At 42.6% G+C, this 17329-nt stretch overlaps 1 protein-coding gene across 1 annotated transcript in view; it reads left to right on the top strand.

The window, feature by feature from the left end:
* Positions 1-17042, top strand: part of SLC25A43 (solute carrier family 25 member 43) — a 37204-nt gene extending 20162 nt beyond the window's left edge. Inside the window, exons 4-5 of the mRNA XM_056538228.1 lie at positions 9956-10090; positions 15452-17042. Of these exons, the coding sequence (XP_056394203.1) occupies positions 9956-10090; positions 15452-15658 (342 nt within the window). The 3' untranslated portion in view covers positions 15659-17042. The remainder of the gene's footprint in view (positions 1-9955; positions 10091-15451) is intronic.
* The last annotated feature ends 287 nt before the right edge of the window (positions 17043-17329 follow it).

Below are 17329 nucleotides of genomic sequence, written 5' to 3'. Positions count from 1 at the left end.
ACAGAGTAGAAGAGGTTTGCTATGGGGATTTGCAGTCCCCGAGACAGGTGTCATCAGAGAGCACTTAGACAGAAAAGAACAACTCAACTTCAGCCGCTCATAAGAACTGAAAGGATTAAGATTTTTTTTATAGAAGTAATTTACAAATCTGTTTCTGGATATATATATATATATATATATATATATATATATATATATATATATATATATATATATATATATATATACACATATATATACACATATATACACATACACATATATACACACACACACACACACACAGTGGTCCCTCAACATACGATGGTAATTCGTTCCAAATGACCCATCATTTGTCGAATCCATCGTATGTTGAGGAATTCGTGCAATGTAAAAAGTGCATTTAATACTCACCTGTCCCCGCCGCTCCGAACCGCGTCCTCACCGCTCCCGATGCTGTCCCAGGGGCTCCCGATGCTGTCCCGCTGCTCCGGCGTCTTCTTCGAGATCCTCCGGCTTCTTCCGCATCTTCTGCAGGGTCCGGGCCTCGCTTTCTGGTGACATTATTACGTTGCTACGTATTACGTCGCAGCGACGTAATAACGATGCCGGAAAGCGAGGCCCGGACCCTGGAGAAGATGCAGAAGGCGCCAAAGTGGACCCGGAGCAGTGGGGATAGGTAAGTGAACCTGTCCAGAATGCTTATACTGCTATCCGACAGCAGCTTAAGCATTTTGCGCTGTCGGATAGCAGTTAATGCGATGGCCCCGACATATTTTATTTATTTTTTTGTAAAAGGTTGAAAAGGGCCTTCCTTTTGTGGAATGGGCTATATTTGGTTTAGTCAGCATTGTGTTCTTTCAGTGCTTCTATAAGCTGAACCCCCACCCAAAAAAATTAAATACAATAAAATAAATAATTGTAGCTATAATATGCTGCCTTAATAAATGTTGTTGCTAATAAACAAACCCAAGGTACAGCCTTCTTGTATGAAAGTTTACAAAGGAAGAAAAAAAAAAAAAAATATATATATATATATATATATATATATATATATATATATATATATATATATATATATATATATAGTATGTGTGTGTGTGTGTGTGTTAGTCCTATTCTTGTGTGGCCTTTGTATCTATAGTAAATGTCAGTCATAGGACACATGATGTCGCTGTAGTTGTGTTCAGTGCTTTCTCTTTCTAATCCCTGACTGCCCTAAGGTGACAGCTTGAGGGAGAACATGAACTGGCCACTAGATGGCGCTGATGGAGAAGAAAGGTGCGTGTCATTCCTAGTGCCCTTGACAGCTGTCGACCTTACAGTCAGTGCTTTCTAGTCCTATACTCTCTTTTTAGCACACCCCTTTTACTCATGTGTTCAGGTCTGTATCTGGTTACTAGTAGAATAAACAATTGCCAAGATTAATGAGCCCACGTTAACCCATTATGGACAGATAAAAAAAAAAGTACAAAGTTCCTAAATACAGAAATTTGTAAATAAAAAAACATTATTACATTCATGCAGTATACAAGTATTGCTGTTTGTCCATATACCACAGTATGTTACAGTGGCAGCAATGTGGAACGTTTATCCATAAGCTGCTGGAAAACAATTGTACAGAAACGTATCAATGTGCAGAGCTTAAAGGAGTTGTCTGGGGATAATGTAAATATAGAAGACTCACAGGCACGTTTTCTTTCTTTAATGATCAAAAGGCAAAGTACTAGCTATACAACACGTATGGGCAGCATTATCACGTAGCAGCAGTAAGCAGTGCTGGTGCACACATTGTGGTGATCGGCCAATGCATCTCTATACAGCAGCCAAACTGTATACATCTTTGGCTAACTCGTCTCTTACGCTTCTCTTGGTTACGTTTTTCATAGCGATATTTACACACTGTATGTTGGACTTTATAAAAGGGTCTGTCTGTGGCTCCATGTGACAGGCCGAGCTGTTTACAAACACACATTGAGCAGGCGGTCTGACATTTCACAAATGTTCAGGATGAGCCTCCTGGGAATGTGAACCGTTCTGGACTTTGGTCAGGACAGGAGGCTACTCTTCCCATGTCGTCTGTGTACAGACCCCACTCCTGCCAATAGGTCTCTTCTTGCATCATACCCTGCATCTCTATTCAATATCAAATGCATCTGTGCTGAAATTACATTGTAATGTGGTAAAAGTGACAAATAACAGGACTTTTAAATAACTATTTCATGGATCTTGACATGGGTTATAAATCTATTATAAAGCATGCATGACACAGAAGGAAGCAGAGCACTCACACGATCACAGCTCGTCAATTCAGGCTGCAATAACGGAGGTCCGGATCTTGGTGACTTCTGCAGGGAGGTGAAGGTGGAATTGGGGGGAGGGAGCTCAGACGGCAGCCACGGTCCGTATCGCGCCCATTGGCGCGATACGGACCGTGGCTGCCGTCTGAGCTCCCCCAATTCCACCTTCACCTCCCTGCAGAAGTCGCCAAGATCGGGACCGCGTTGTTGTAGACTGAATTGACGACCTGTGATCGTGTGAGTGCTCTGCTTCCTTCTGTGTCATTATGCCTACTTGTTTCTTGAGACATAATACACCACCACTGATCCACGCTCCTCTCTATCCACCTGGACATTTATGTGTTATTTATTCTCCAGTGCCAATTTTTTTTCACTATTTTTCCTTTTGTACTTTTTTCTCTGGTTGTATATTAATCTATTATAAAGGTTTATCCTGTATTACTCCAATTACATTTTACCTATTACCAAACTAACAATTGCAGTTATAACTAGAAACTCCCACATTATGCGGTTACTAGAGATGAGCGAACTTACAGTAAATTCGATTTTGTCACGAACTTCTCGGCTCGGCAGTTGATGACTTTTCCTGCGTAAATTAGTTCAGCCTTCAGGTGCTCCGGTGGGCTGGAAAAGGTGGATACAGTCCTAGGAAAGAGTCTCCTAGGACTGTATCCACCTTTTCCAGCCCTCCGGAGCACCTGAAAGCTGAACTAATTTATGCAGGATAAGTCATCAACCGCCGAGCCGAGAAGTTTGTGACGAATCGAATTTACTGTAAGTTCGCTCATCTCTAGCGGTTACCTTCATTATAAAATATCGCCATATGCCATCACTTTAAGTTTGAAATGCCCCTTTTAAATGTATTTAATAAATAGGGGAACCTGTCAGGCAACATGAAACAGGGACAGGCTTCCACATTTCGGCCAGCTAGGATTTACTGAAATGCTGCGGTATTTCAGGGAAACAAGCCCAATAAAGGAGAAGTTATGCTGAATCTTTTCCCACAAAATGATGTATCAAGGTAACAGGTACCCTTTAAGAAGAAATGTATGGGTGTATGTCTGTTTTGTTATTGGGATAGGTCTCTTCTGGCCTGTCCATCTGCTTGCAAAGCCATTTTTAGCCCTCTCTCTCTCTCTCTGGAAGTTGTAGGTGGTTCCATCGAGCTAAAAGTCATGTTCACCTTTGATCAGACTATGTCAGCATGAACCTTACCACCCTGCCACTGAAATGTTAATGTACCGCAAAGTGGATAGTAGAGGAATGCAAAGAGACAATAGAAAAGTAACTTTTCATATACCGTACACATTTACAAGACAACATTTACTGTGGAGTTGAGATGGAAAGTGTTTAGCAGAATACTATACAAAGATTTGTTGCAGTTTTCTCATTGACTTCAATGGGGAAGTTTAAATTTGAGTTTATTTTTTATTTTATTTTTTTGTTCTATTTTGTTACTTTTGAAGGTTTGCTTATTATAGGAAATCCACAGGAAATGCTGCAGATTTCACTGCGTCAATTCCACAATTAAAGACCGGTCTTTACTTTTGCGGAATTCAGTGGCAGAATCTCATTGAATTTCAGCAGAATTCTGGGTTTTGCGAACAGAGAATACAGCTGGAATTCCGGAAGAATTACACAATTCCATTCAGTAAACTTTGCTAATCCCAATTTGTGCAGGATTGTGGTATATTCCGCCTTAGGCTATTTTCACAAGGCAGAATTTCAGTGCTTCTGCTCAGATTCTATTATGCCAGGCTGGCAACAGATTTTTTTTGCAATTTTACAGATTCCATGCAAAATGTATGCAGAATTTCTTATGCTCAATGGGACACTTCCACCGAATTCCGCATGCCATGTTCATTCTTTTTGTGGAATCTGGAATGCAGAATTTTTGCAGCAGAAAATCTGCTGTGTGAATGGGACAGCGGAAATTCCATTTACCACCATGTTAACATCATGTAACTCAATTTCCGAGCTGAATTCTGCTGGATTCCGTACAAAAAGTTCACCATGTGAACATGGCTTTAATACGACATGTCTTTCCTAGAGCAGTGAACCTTCAGCTGTTGCAAAACTACAAATCCCAGCATGCCCGAACAGCCGTTGGCTGTTCGGGCATGCTGGGATTTGTAGTTTTGCAACAGCTGGAGGTCCACAGTGTGGAAACCACTGTCCTAGAGCATGTATTTCAATCAGCAGATATCTGAGGAATGCACTGAAATATTTACTGCAGATGTGCATTTTAAACCCCCTTTTACTAAGACCAGCACCGCGTCCCCTTTATTATGTTCACACTGCGGAATCTCCCCTTGCAGAACAATTTTAGCAGCGGAATTGTCCACCGCTAAAATTCTGCAGTGTGAACGGGTCTCACGGAGACCCATTCACACTGATGGCACTGTACTGCTCGGAGTTCCGTAGTGTGAAGGTACAGTTTTTCCGATGTGCAGTGGCACCCCAGCCACCCCCTGTGCAGGGAGCTGCAGTACAACCCTATTCTATTTGATGGCCTGCACAACCACGTGGCTCGGAGCACCATCTTTATTCTTTCGAATAGTGGGAGCCCCAGAGGCCAGACCTATTGTTAATGGATGGTATGTCCTAGCAACATGCCATTACTTTGAGATGAATTTAAGTGCTCATACCTTGGCAGAACTTTATGTTGCATTGATTTTTTTTTTTTTAGTAATGTAGCTGATGGCAAAGTATTTCTTCCCATCATCGGTTTCACATTAGAAAAACACTGACTGCAGTGTATTCAAATAAGAAGGCCAGACAAGAAGTCTGACATGGGTTGTCTTAATTTGAAATACTTGAATTCATGCTGTAATATCGTGTGTGGTACAAGGAAGTCCTACAGGCAGGGCTGGAAATAACATCCGTCACCATGCAAATTAAAAAGTCTTCTCTTGTCAACCAGGTTTTGCACCCTGTTATTTGCGGAATTGGTAGCACCCATCAGGCGAATATTTATAGCCAAAGTCATCCTTTAAAACCAAATCTGCATTGCTCTAATGCATCTAAATTAAAGGGACTTATTGGTTCTTTTATGCTGCAATCTCTGCAGTCAGTATGGTGTAGTGTCAGGGTTACAAGCTGCAGCATTGTCTTCTATGGAAAAATAGCCTGTATTTTGGCTAAAGGGGTACTCCACCCCCAGACACCTTATCCCCTATCCAAAGGATAAAAGATAAGATGTCTGACCGTGGGGGTCCCGTTGGGGACCACCGCAATCTTTCCTGCAGCACTCTGGTATATCAGCAGTATGGAGCTATGTTTGCTCCGTGGCTGATGACGGGCGATACAGGGGCTGGAGTATTGTGATGTCATGGCCCCGCCCCTTGTGACACCAAGCCCCGCCTCCTCAATGTAAGTCTATGGGAGGGGTGTGGTTTGGTGGCCATCACACCCCCTCCCATAGGCTTGGATAGGGGAAAACAGTATATTATTTACAGCATTAATGTACTTGAAATGGTAAAGACCACCATAGAACATCACTGGAAAAAAAAACGCATACGGTTGATTATTTTTTTTTTTTTTAATATGTTCACAACGGTTTGGTCCGTTTTTCAGCCATACGGTTTTAGTTAAAAAAACCTTATTGAAAACAGTGTGGCAAAAACGTGGAGCCAACACACAGGGAACCTCGTCAGGACTTCAGACTGTAAATTGTTGTGGACCTGAGGAAGGCGTGAGTGTGCGCCGAAACACGTTGTCCTGTACCATTTTGACTTTTTGAATAAAAGCCAGCCCTGTGTAACGTTTGGCGTACATTGAAATTCTTTCATCTCTGTATGCAGTAGTGCTCTCAAGAATCCCTTCATTTTGCATGTTCTTTCTCGCTACACGTTCTCTGTACCCTCTGGGATTACGGATAAAAAAGGGGTCAGAGCAGCAAACGGTCTTCCAATACTCGCACACACCCTGAAACCTCATGGCATTAGGTGTATTTGCCTCATTGTATTTCCACAGAAGGTTAGTACGACACCTTGGGTGTTGGTGGGTATTTGCAGCGTTTATCCATCCTATTTGTTTTTAAATTCTACACAAGGGAGCGCCCCGTATTTTTTCCTATTTTTCTCCCTCCCATCCGAGTGGAAAGAAGAGTGACGTCACTTTTTGACATGGCACTCCGTTGGATACACAGAAGGCAAATTAGTCCTATTGTGCAAAATCGCTGCAAAATATTAGGCATGCAGGAGCTAAATCTGCGGCGTGAGCATGCACTTAGCACCATAAAATGTTTTTTTTTTTTTTTTTTTCCCTGTAAATACACTTACGGTGTATATAGAGAACAGACATTGTTGTTTATCATGCATGTGGTAGCCCTTCTTGATTCCCATCACATCACATGTAAACATTTGCTTTTAGATCATATGTGCATCATTACTATAGTCCACTGCATACAATGATACATACATAGTGCCCAATCTGCCTCTATCAACACAGGTTAGCACAGACATCCCCACAGTAACTATCAGCTTGGAATAAATTTGGATCACGTGTGTGTATATAATAAATATATAGCTATAGCTCTGGAAAAAATGAGACCATTATCAGCTTCTCTGGTCTTACTGTTCATAGGGTCCGTTGTATTGTATTTTGGTCTATATTTTAAGGCATATTTTAGACCATTTTCTGAAATGCCTTCTTTAAACTTTTTTTTTCCCCATACGTTTTTGACCTTGGCAAAATAGCTTAAAAGAAAAATTATTGCAAAAAATAAATACTTTTTGTGATGTGTATATCTCAAACTAGGTGCCACAATACAGACTTGTATGCCTGTAACAAGTACAAACATAAAATTGACTAAGGCCTGGTTCACTTTGCCGTCAGACTCCGCTATTCTGAGTTCCATCGGCAATCCGGCCAGAAGAACGGAAGTTTAGCGGAGAAATAAATAGTGCAAGCAGTATTTTCTTTTCTCTGTTAAATTCCTGTAAAATTCCCGAATCACTGACAGACCCCATGCAAGTGAATGTGTCAATCAGGACCTGATAGTAGTCGTTTGCATCCGACCCGTTTTAGGGTCAGATTGGAAAAGAGCTGATGGGACCCTTAACTGGTCAGATAAGAATGGCAGTGTGAACCTAGCCTAAGATGTTTTAATACTGAATTTAGTGGTAAAAAAATAGACTTTCCTTCAAAGTTCAGAGTGTGTCTCTGGATTCATAATCGAATTGTACAGCAATTTAATACTAGATCTTATTCTCGCTATAACAACTAACCAACCTCGGGTCATCCATTAACTTTACATCCTTGCAGATATTCAATGCCGTCTTATTCATTATAGATTGAGGTTCGCTCCTCTGAGATCCACACATGTAGTTATTTTGCATCTGTCTATAATATTAGAGTCTGAACAATACATACTGGATTGCCATTAGTGTGTAAATTCATCCCTCCCTTTTTGCAGTCATCCATGTGTACCTCAAATGCCCTCATTTTGCCATTGTGACAACCCTGGCTGTCCACATTGGGGACTGACTGCACAGCCTATGTCCCTCTCCATAGACTTGCAGCTTTATGTCAGAATATGCAGCTTGCTCGAAGCGGCTCATGAATACCTTTTAATATGAAATGTTGTTTCCTCTTAACCCATAAATTGTTGAATTATAACATTCTACATCCTTCTTCATTAGGGGTTATAGACTTCTCCTAGACCCTTTGTACTAACACAAGTATTGTAAATGTTAGACACTAGAAATTTATTTTCGAAATACTATGAAACTGTTCGATTTTAATCTTTTAGTACATTTAAACTAGCCAATGTTCTATACAAACACGTTAATAACAAATTGTAACACTATATGTCATAGGCCATTACGGTAGACACCATATAATATCCTTTATTGTTGGTCTTCCCTATGCTAATGTGAGAATACCCTGAACAGAACAGCAGAAATCGTGTTAATCTCCAATGGACCTAGACCTCCATAATGGTCCTGAAACCCCAATATTATTATCTCTATGGGGGCACATTTAACTGGTGGGCCAACAATATACAAATTAAGCTGAATGTGCCCCCATAGAGAGAATCATCTTGGGTTTTGGGGAACATTATGGAAGGCAATGGCGATCCACGTTAGACCAGTTCAGTATCTTCTGTACTGTCTAGGGTATTCTCACATTAGCATAGGAATGTACATATCTGCCCCAACTAAACTACTGGTTTACAGAGCTGCATTTATCTCCTCACAATTGCTTTATTTCCCTGCTGACTGTTCACTTTGGTTGGAATATAACTTCATAGTTTTACTCTTAGGTTCTTATCTAGGCCTGTGTGTTGTGTCCTGCTGCTCTTAAACAAGAATTACCTGTTCTGGGTGTAGTAGACGAACCAGGTTGGTTAGACACAAGACAATACAGAGGGGCAGAGCTCAGTGCAGCCTTACATTTATACACTGTACCATACTTTATCAGGTTTATGCTTTTTAAGTGACTTTATGTAAAATACATTGATGCCACATACAGAAAATTCAGTCATTCTTCAGTTAGTAGAATAACAGATATAATGGATTAACCAAAAAAGCATAATAGTTTATCATCAATGATAAGTAAAATTACAGAAACCTCACTCGCATTGAGCATTTATTAGTTTAGTTTGGCCAAGCTAGTTCCACTTTCAAAGTGCTTTGGTTGCTTACAGACTCCCAGGACTGCATCCATCTGTTCCCGGCAATCGGAATACTTACAACTGAACTAATTTGACCTGACTAAACAGCTGATCCATCAGGTTTGGTTTTGGGCGAGGTTACTGTAGTTTCTGTGCAGCTCTAGTTGTCATTGGGCAGTGTGAGGGTGCCTATACAACTTGCACCAAATTCAGCTCAACCCACTGCCACCATTAGGTTTGGCTAACTATTTAAGATGTGTGGCAGACCCCCGACTCTCCACGGACAGATGTCAGTGCAGAGAAGGGTCTGGCATGATGGATTATCGCTGCCAGTCCCTTTTGTTCCAGGAAGGAAAAGACTGTGGCAGAGCTGTCTGGCAGTAGCTTACCCCTCCCATCCCTAGGGGAAACATGAACGTTTGGCTGTCAAACAATCATGTGTATGGGAAGGCTGGGAGACAACTGTTAGACGAACTAATGTTTGGCTGACAGTTATTGAAAATGTAGGGCCACCTTAAGTCACTAACCAATAGTGAGGAGGCTGGGGGTCTTTGCTTATAAATACAGATGACCTCTAGCCCACTGTATTCCTTCTTAGAAACCATTGGGCTGTTTTAACAATAGCAGTCTTGTTGGGATGTTAGTTTTACCTGTCATGAATTGGGCACCATTATATTGCTCAAGATATTGCTCTGGTTCCTTAGTGTATAGTGGCACCCATCTGTATATAATTGCATTATACCTTCATATAATAGTTATGTTTCTTTAACAGGGGTTTTAAGTAAATTAAAGACTGCAACGGTACATAGACATTTACAGGAGTCTGTGGTATATCTTGAAGGGTCCAATCCATACCTTACAAAATGGATTGAACAGTTGAACTTTAACACTGCATGATTATGGGGGGGGGGGCTCATGTACATTGCGTGTTTGGGTATGGCTAGCTAATGTGTATGGCTAGCTTTAGCCTCTCATTACAGTGAATGACTTTGCATTGAAGACCTCCAAGCCTTTGTTTTTTATGAATGTAAATGTTCTTATTGTTTTATTTTCACAGGCACAAAGCCAGATTCTTCCACATTGTGGGGGGGTTGATATCCATTTCAATGGCGTGCTTGATTGCTTTAGACAATTGGTGAAAACAAAAGGTGTGCTTAGTCTTTGGAATGGACTAACTGCAAACTTGCTTAAGGTAACTATATTGTTTCATTGTTTCTTAATTTTGTAGCACTTAAAATGCTTTCTTTAGCTACTTGACATATACTTTGTTTCCTATTGATATAATATTCTAATATAGCACATGCAGGGATATCTGTCAGTCTCGTATAGGTAAATGACATGCCCAACCCTGGCGCTCCATTTATACTGGGAAAACAAGGTAGGAGGGGGAATGCTAGCTGCACCCTACTCTACATCTGTGAGGAGAAGTGGGTGCTATTTGGGAAGCACAGTAGGTCCGTGCATTCTATGGAAAGCCACATTCTGTTAGGAGTACCTGTCATATCCCACAAAAAATGTTGTTACTCAGTACCTATGTGTCTAGCACCTATATTTCTCTTTAAAAAAAAATTTGTTGCTTGCTTTGGAGGGGGCATGTTGGTATCTTGTTCTCAATCTGTGTGAATTTCTCCCTGAGTCTTCTGTGCTGGGTCTCTTCATCCAGTCACTGCTGGCTGCTCTGTAACCCTCTCCTCTCTGCTGCAGTCTGATAGGACAGGAGTTAGCACAGTGGAGTTCTAGTCCCACCCTCACTCAGAGGACTTTATCCCAGCCTGTGCTTCAGTTTGGACAAAGATGATGCTGAAGCCAGCAATGATTGTGTTCTGGTGGTATGGGGACCCCTAGTGTGTATTTATTTACCCGTATTTATCGGCGTATAACATGCACTGGCGTATAACACGCACCCCAATATTTACAGTTAAATTTAAGTTAAAAAAATAAATGTAAAATAAATGACTTGGACTAAATGCCACATCATCCCCCCCCCCCCAACTTTGATTTCCCCTGCACCTCAGATTGGTCCCATCCCCCCCAGTGGCACATCATTCCCTGTGCCACAGTTACCCCTCTCATCCCCCTCTCATCATTTCCCCCTGTCTCATCATCCTCCCCATCATTCCCCACCCTCATCGTTCCTCCTATGCCATTCTTTCCATGCCTCATCATTCCCCTTTCCCCTGCTTTTTTATAGTTTTTTTTTACTTTCCTTAACTGGCTGCGCTTCGACAGGCCAGGTCAGGCGGTGGGTCTTGCTGGTTGTGTAGTCAGGGAAGCAGATGAGTGACGTCCTTTGCCGGCTCCTCTGCGCGGCATCAGTGATGTCACTTTTCATTTCCTGTGACCGCAGCTGAGCTGCTGAACTTAAGCCGCCGGCACTTCGGCCACTCTGACTAGTGGGGGCTGCAGAAAATGTAAAGTGACGTCACCCACAAGACCCGCCGAAGCACAGCCAGGTAAGGAAAATAAAAGATAAAATAAAAAAGCAAGGGAAAAGGGGGAATTATGAGGAAGTCTCAGCCAGCAGGAGATGCCGCTTGTCACTGATTTAAAGTGTCCACCGTCAGGCTGCTGATCCTTAACAAGCAGCCGCCGCTGTGGCCACTTTAGATCAGTGACCAGCACATTTATCGGCGTATAACACGCAGGCAGGCTTTTTGCCTTACATTTAACTTTTAAAAGTGCGTGTTATACGCCGATAAATACGGTATTTATTTTTTATATTGGCCATGATTTCTATAAAAAGGAGAACATTTTAATGCAGTATAGAAAGTTTTAAATGTTTTGCCAAGTTGTACAACATATATAAAAAGTTTTTTAATCTGACCGTATCCATTTAAGGCAATATGCATGCTAACCTCCCCCTATTTATTAGAAATGAACTTGTGCGCAAAACTTGCTTGGCATCATATGGGTGCCTCTGCAATGCTACCACCCAGTGAGGACCTGTGTCTCTCTACCCCTGTCTCTCTACCGCTGCAGTTTTTAGGCCAAAGCTAGCAGTGGATCCAGCAGGAAGAAGTTATACTTCTCATTCCTTATCAATCAACTCTTGGAAGTCTTTTTGGAAACCGCCACTGCAGTTTTTGAGCCAAACCTGGAGTGGATTCAAAAGGAATAGGACATATAAAGGAAGGATGTATTCTTCTTCTTCCTGCTGGATCCACTTTTGACTTTGGCTTAAAAACTGTACTAGTGACATTTAAAAAAAAAAACTAAAAAAAAACTTCCAAGTGGAAACCCAGGTACAATTAGAACAATGTAGTACCGTATATACTCGAGTATAAGCCGAGTTTTTCAGCACGATTTTTTGTGCTGAAAACACCCCCCTCGGCTTATACTCGAGTGAACTCTCCGCCCTCAGTGGTCTTCATCCTGCGGACCTCCCAGATTTTTCAAAACTAAAACTCCCAGCAAGGGCTTTCTGGGAGTTGTAGTTTTGAAACATCTGGAGGTCTGCAGGTTGAAGACCACTGCGGCCTTCGACATCATCCAGCCCCCCCCCCCCCCTCTCACCCTCTTTAGTTTTGTACTCACCTCCGCTCGGCGGGACGTTGGGGTGCGCTGGTCCGGGCCATCTGTGCTGCAGGGACCGTCCGGTGGGGAGGGATTGTCGTTCCGGGCTGTCCATCTTCACCGGGGGGGCCTCTTCTCCGCGCTTCGGGCCCGGCCCTGGAATAGTCACGTTGCCTTGACGACGACGCACAGGGACGTTCATGAGCAACGTCCCTGTGCGTCGTCATCAAGGCAACGTCTCTATTCTGGGCCCGAAGCGTGGAGAAGAGGCCCCCGGTGAACATGGACAGCCTGGAATGACTATCCCTCCCTACCGGACAGTCCCTGCAGCACAGATGGCCCGGACTTGCTGGGAGTTGTAGTTTTGAAACATCTGGAGGTCCGCAGGTTGAAGACCACTGTATCAGACATTCACAAGCGGTGATGATGAAGGGGGGGGGGGCTGATGACTTGTGGTGATGATAAAGGCGGAGTGTGGGATGATGACAAGGGGATGATGAAGGGGGGGGTGTGGGATGATGAAGGGGGGGTGTGGGATGATGACAGGGGGATGATGAAGGGAGGGGATGATGACAGGGGGATGATGAAGGGGGGGGGGGTGTGGGATGATGACAAGGGGATGATGAAGGGGGGGTGGGATGATGACAAGGGGATGATGAAGGGGGTGGGATAATGACAAGGGGATGATGAAAGGGGGTGTGGGATTATAAGGGGATGATGACAGGCGGTGATGATGAAGGGGGGGGTAGGATGATGACAGGCAGTGATGATGACGGGGGGTGGGATGATGACAGGCAGTGATGATGACGGGGGGGGGTGGGGATGATGACGGGGGGGATGATGACAGGTGGTGATGAAGATGAGGGTGTTAATGACGGGGGTCTGGATGATGACATGGGGGGATGATGTATTTCCCACCCTAGGCTTATAGTCGAGTCAATAACTTTTCCTGGGTTTTTGGGGTGAAATTAGGGGCCTCAGCTTATATTCGGGTCGGCTTATACTCGAGTATATATGGTATATAATAAGTTTAAACAATTCTCCCTTTTGTTCAACAGAGGGCAGGTAAATCTCAAAAACTGTACTAAGATCACCACTGACCTCACCTATATGTATCCCAGTGATTTTGTTGTTTTGGTTTGTTTTCTTTTTTTACCTTTTTAGCTCCTCCTCCACAACAAACCCACATATTAAGTTTATATATGTGAATTTTACTGCGGAAATGCTGTGTATTTGCAGCAGAATACACAATTGTAGATTTCAAATTCCTAGATGTATTTACTTACGTACACTTTTGTATTCTGCATTTAAATCCGTATGATTTATTTGCGGTTGCTTCTGTGCTGAGAAAGTTATGTGGCATTTTCATCCTGTGTAGCTGTACAAAATGTTGCTATGCAATGCTTTGCTTTTGGGTTATTTTTGTAACTTTTTTACAACAACCTGCTGATGTAACATGGCTAAAAAGCATCTCAGTGATTCATGCCAGCAGTTGGGTTATGGACAAAGTGGCAAAGGCAGTAAAAACAATAATTCTTTATGTAAAAAGTACCGAGCATAAACAGTGTGTGCATTGTGAATGCTAGAAAACTATGGGGGGTATTTATCTAAGGATTTATGTGGGGTTTTTTTTCATGTAACTTTGGCGCAGTGTCTTTTTGTGCCAAGGTTTGGCGCATCTTCTCCACTGTCATTTTTACAACTTTCTCAAAATCACACGGTCCTGTGTGTGATTTTAACTTTAGTCAGTAATTCATCATTTGCGCCAATCCTGTCTTTTTTGGTGCAAATCCCCGCCAAGAAATTTTGCACATGGAAAACATACATAGTAATGTCAGAAAATGTAAAGGCTTCAAAATACATTAAAAAAATTTTTTTTGTGAAAGCATCGACGCCTCCAGGGCTGCTCAATACTATCCTGCGACATAGTTGTCTCTGAGGAACCTTCACCCTCCCTTGAGCCAGCGTTGGACATGGCCACACAGGTTCAGGAAAGGTAAGCACTAAAACAGTGGTCTCCAATCTGCGGACCTCCAGATGTTGCAAAACTATAACTCCCAGCATGCCCGGACAGCCAACGGCTGTCCGGGCATGCAGGGAATTGTAGTTTTGCAACATCTGGAGGTCCGCAGGTTGAAGACCACTGCACTAAAGTAACAAAAACTAAAAAAACTACCCAAGTTGAAAATAAAATCCATTTCACATGGTGGCTATAAACCTCACAAAAGAAAATAACTCTTGTCGCTTGCTGATATACTGCAGGAGGGACTCCGAAATGGCTGCTCTACAGGGTAAAATACGCGTCCTCTGTGGGGATAAGTTCTGTGTAAGAGGCGCTGTGAACAGCTGATTTCAACATTTCAGCCAAATTACTAACAACTTGCACCAAATGATAAATTTGGTGCATGTCCACGAAAACCAAAGTGAAAAAAAAAAAAAGGGTAAAAAGAAACTGTCAACAGGCAAAATTGATAAATACCCCCCCTATTTTCTTTTGATAAAGCTAATAACTTCTCTAGATACTGCTCACATGAATCCATGATTTTAGAATACAGAATTTCATTTTTGGTTGGCTTGCAGTGGGATGAAAATGTCTCATAATGATTTTGTATAAACAGAATTATAACCTGACATTATTTCTAGAGATGAGCGAACTTACAGTAAATTCGATTCGTCACGAACTTCTCGGCTCGGCAGTTGATGACTTATCCTGCGTAAATTAGTTCAGCTTTCAGGTGCTCAGGAGGGCTGGAAAAGGGGGATACATTCCTAGGAAAGAGTCTCCTAGGACTGTATCCACCTTTTCCAGCCCTCCGGAGCACCTGAAAGCTGAACTCATTTATGCAGGAAAAGTCATCAACTGCCGAGCCGAGAAGTTTGTGACGAATCGAATTTACTGTAAGTTCGCTCATCTCTAATTATTTCAGCAGCAGGGCTAGAAATATCATGTGCAACATTGCACTGGAGCCTAGAAGGTGAAAAGGGGGGCTTCATTTCATGCTGCGTAATCCACTAATGCCAGTTACCTTTTATTTCCTAGGTTGTTCCTTATTGTGGTTTGATGTTCACAACATTTGAGTACAGCAAGCGGTTCTTCCTTTATCGAAACGGTTACATTGTTTCCCCGTTGAGCAACCAGCTGACACCAGGGGTGGACCAGAGCCTCGGACCCCGAGAACTGGAGGAGCTGCGCAAGTTTTTAAGACATAAGAATTTTGCTAACAGGAATCCATCTCTAAAGAGCTGAATATGGGGAAGAGGAAAATCGAATATACAATATTGTGTTTAGATCAATGAATTGGTATAAAATTCTTACAAATTTTATTTTTTTTACTAAATGGCTATAAGACTGCATTGTTCATAAGAAAATTGTCTAGTCAAAGATCATAGTTAAATGGGTAACTCTTGTGATGTAAAATTCGCTATTGTTGTCCTGTTCATAGGTGGTTATGTTGACTGCCAGTTTGTCGCTGGTATCACACGTCCATTTTATACAGCTGTTTTCAAAGGATACAGGATATACTGTACAAGACAAAATAGAAGCACAGCACTTTTATTAAAATTACGTACGAACTGAACCCCTTTATGCAGAGTTCATTCTGAGCATAGCACATCAAAAACACATGCCTCTGGTTTTCTAAACGTGTTTTGGTGTATTATATTTGTTTTCTTTTTAAGTCCAATCCAAAAACCTTTTGAACGACTGGAACAAAAGTTTATACACTTAACTTGCTGCCTTCTTGAAAGTTAAGATGCTGAGCTCCAAAAAGGTTTTAGGTGTAGAAATACAGTGATCCCTCAACATACGATGGTAATTTGTTCCAAATAAACCATAGTCACTTGAACCTAGAGATGAGCGAAGTTACAGTGATTTGATTCGTCACAAACTTCTCGGCTCGGCAGTTGCTGACTTTAGCCTTCATAAATGAGTTCAGCTTTCAGGTTCTTTGGTGGGCTGGAAAAGGTGGATACAGTCCTAGGAGACTCTCGGGTGCAATAGTAATATAGAATGTTATACTTACATATCCCCGCTGCTCTGGACCATCACTGCTGCCCTGGATCATCGCTGTCATCACATCCCCGGGGTGTTCATGCCGCTCTGGACCATCACTGCTGCTCTGAGAGGCCACCGTATGTTGAAATTATCGTATGTCGGGGCCATCTTAGGTCGAGGGATCACTGTATTAATACAGTGTATTAATATGTTCCTATAGACCAGTGCTTCTCAAATAGTGGGGCGCGAGGCTCCATAAAGGGGGGGCCCGACTCACTCGCAAGCAGCGTCCCACACAGGGGTGACGTGACCTCACGTCTAAGCGCAGCAGCCCACCATGTCGGAGTTCACTGTGCCACCGAGCAGTGCGTCCGCCGCCCTGCTCTCTCTCGTACAGGCCCTGCTTGTCCTCAGGTACAGATCCCCCGCTTGTTAGTGTACAGAGCCCCGCTTGTCGTCAGTGTACAGAGCCCCGCTTGTCGTCAGTGTACAGAGCCCCGCTTGTCGTCAGTGTACAGAGCCCCGCTTGTCGTCAGTGTACAGAGCCCCGCTTGTCGTCAGTGTACAGAGCCCCGCTTGTCGTCAGTGTACAGAGCCCCGCTTGTCGTCAGTGTACAGAGCCCCACTTGTCGTCAGTGTACAGAGCCCCGCTTGTCCTCAGTGTACAGAGCCCTGCTTTTCCTCAGTGTACAGAGCCTCATATACGTTAATAAGGATACAGTGTTAAGCAGAAGTGTACTTATAACAATTTTATAGACAAATGATACTATTTACAGTCGCGCGAAATGTTTTTCTTCTTCCTAGGGGGGGCATGACAGAAAATAATTGAGAAACACTGCTATAGACAAACAGCAAATGGCTAAGAAATGTTGGCTAAGAATTTTGTTTTTAAGATTGATCATCCATGCGTTACTTTGATAGCTG

Source organism: Hyla sarda, chromosome 9, assembly GCF_029499605.1.
Source record: "Hyla sarda isolate aHylSar1 chromosome 9, aHylSar1.hap1, whole genome shotgun sequence".
Lineage (NCBI taxonomy): Eukaryota > Metazoa > Chordata > Amphibia > Anura > Hylidae > Hyla > Hyla sarda.
Note: the sequence above shows the minus strand (reverse complement) of the source record. Positions and strands in the feature narration are given on the sequence as shown.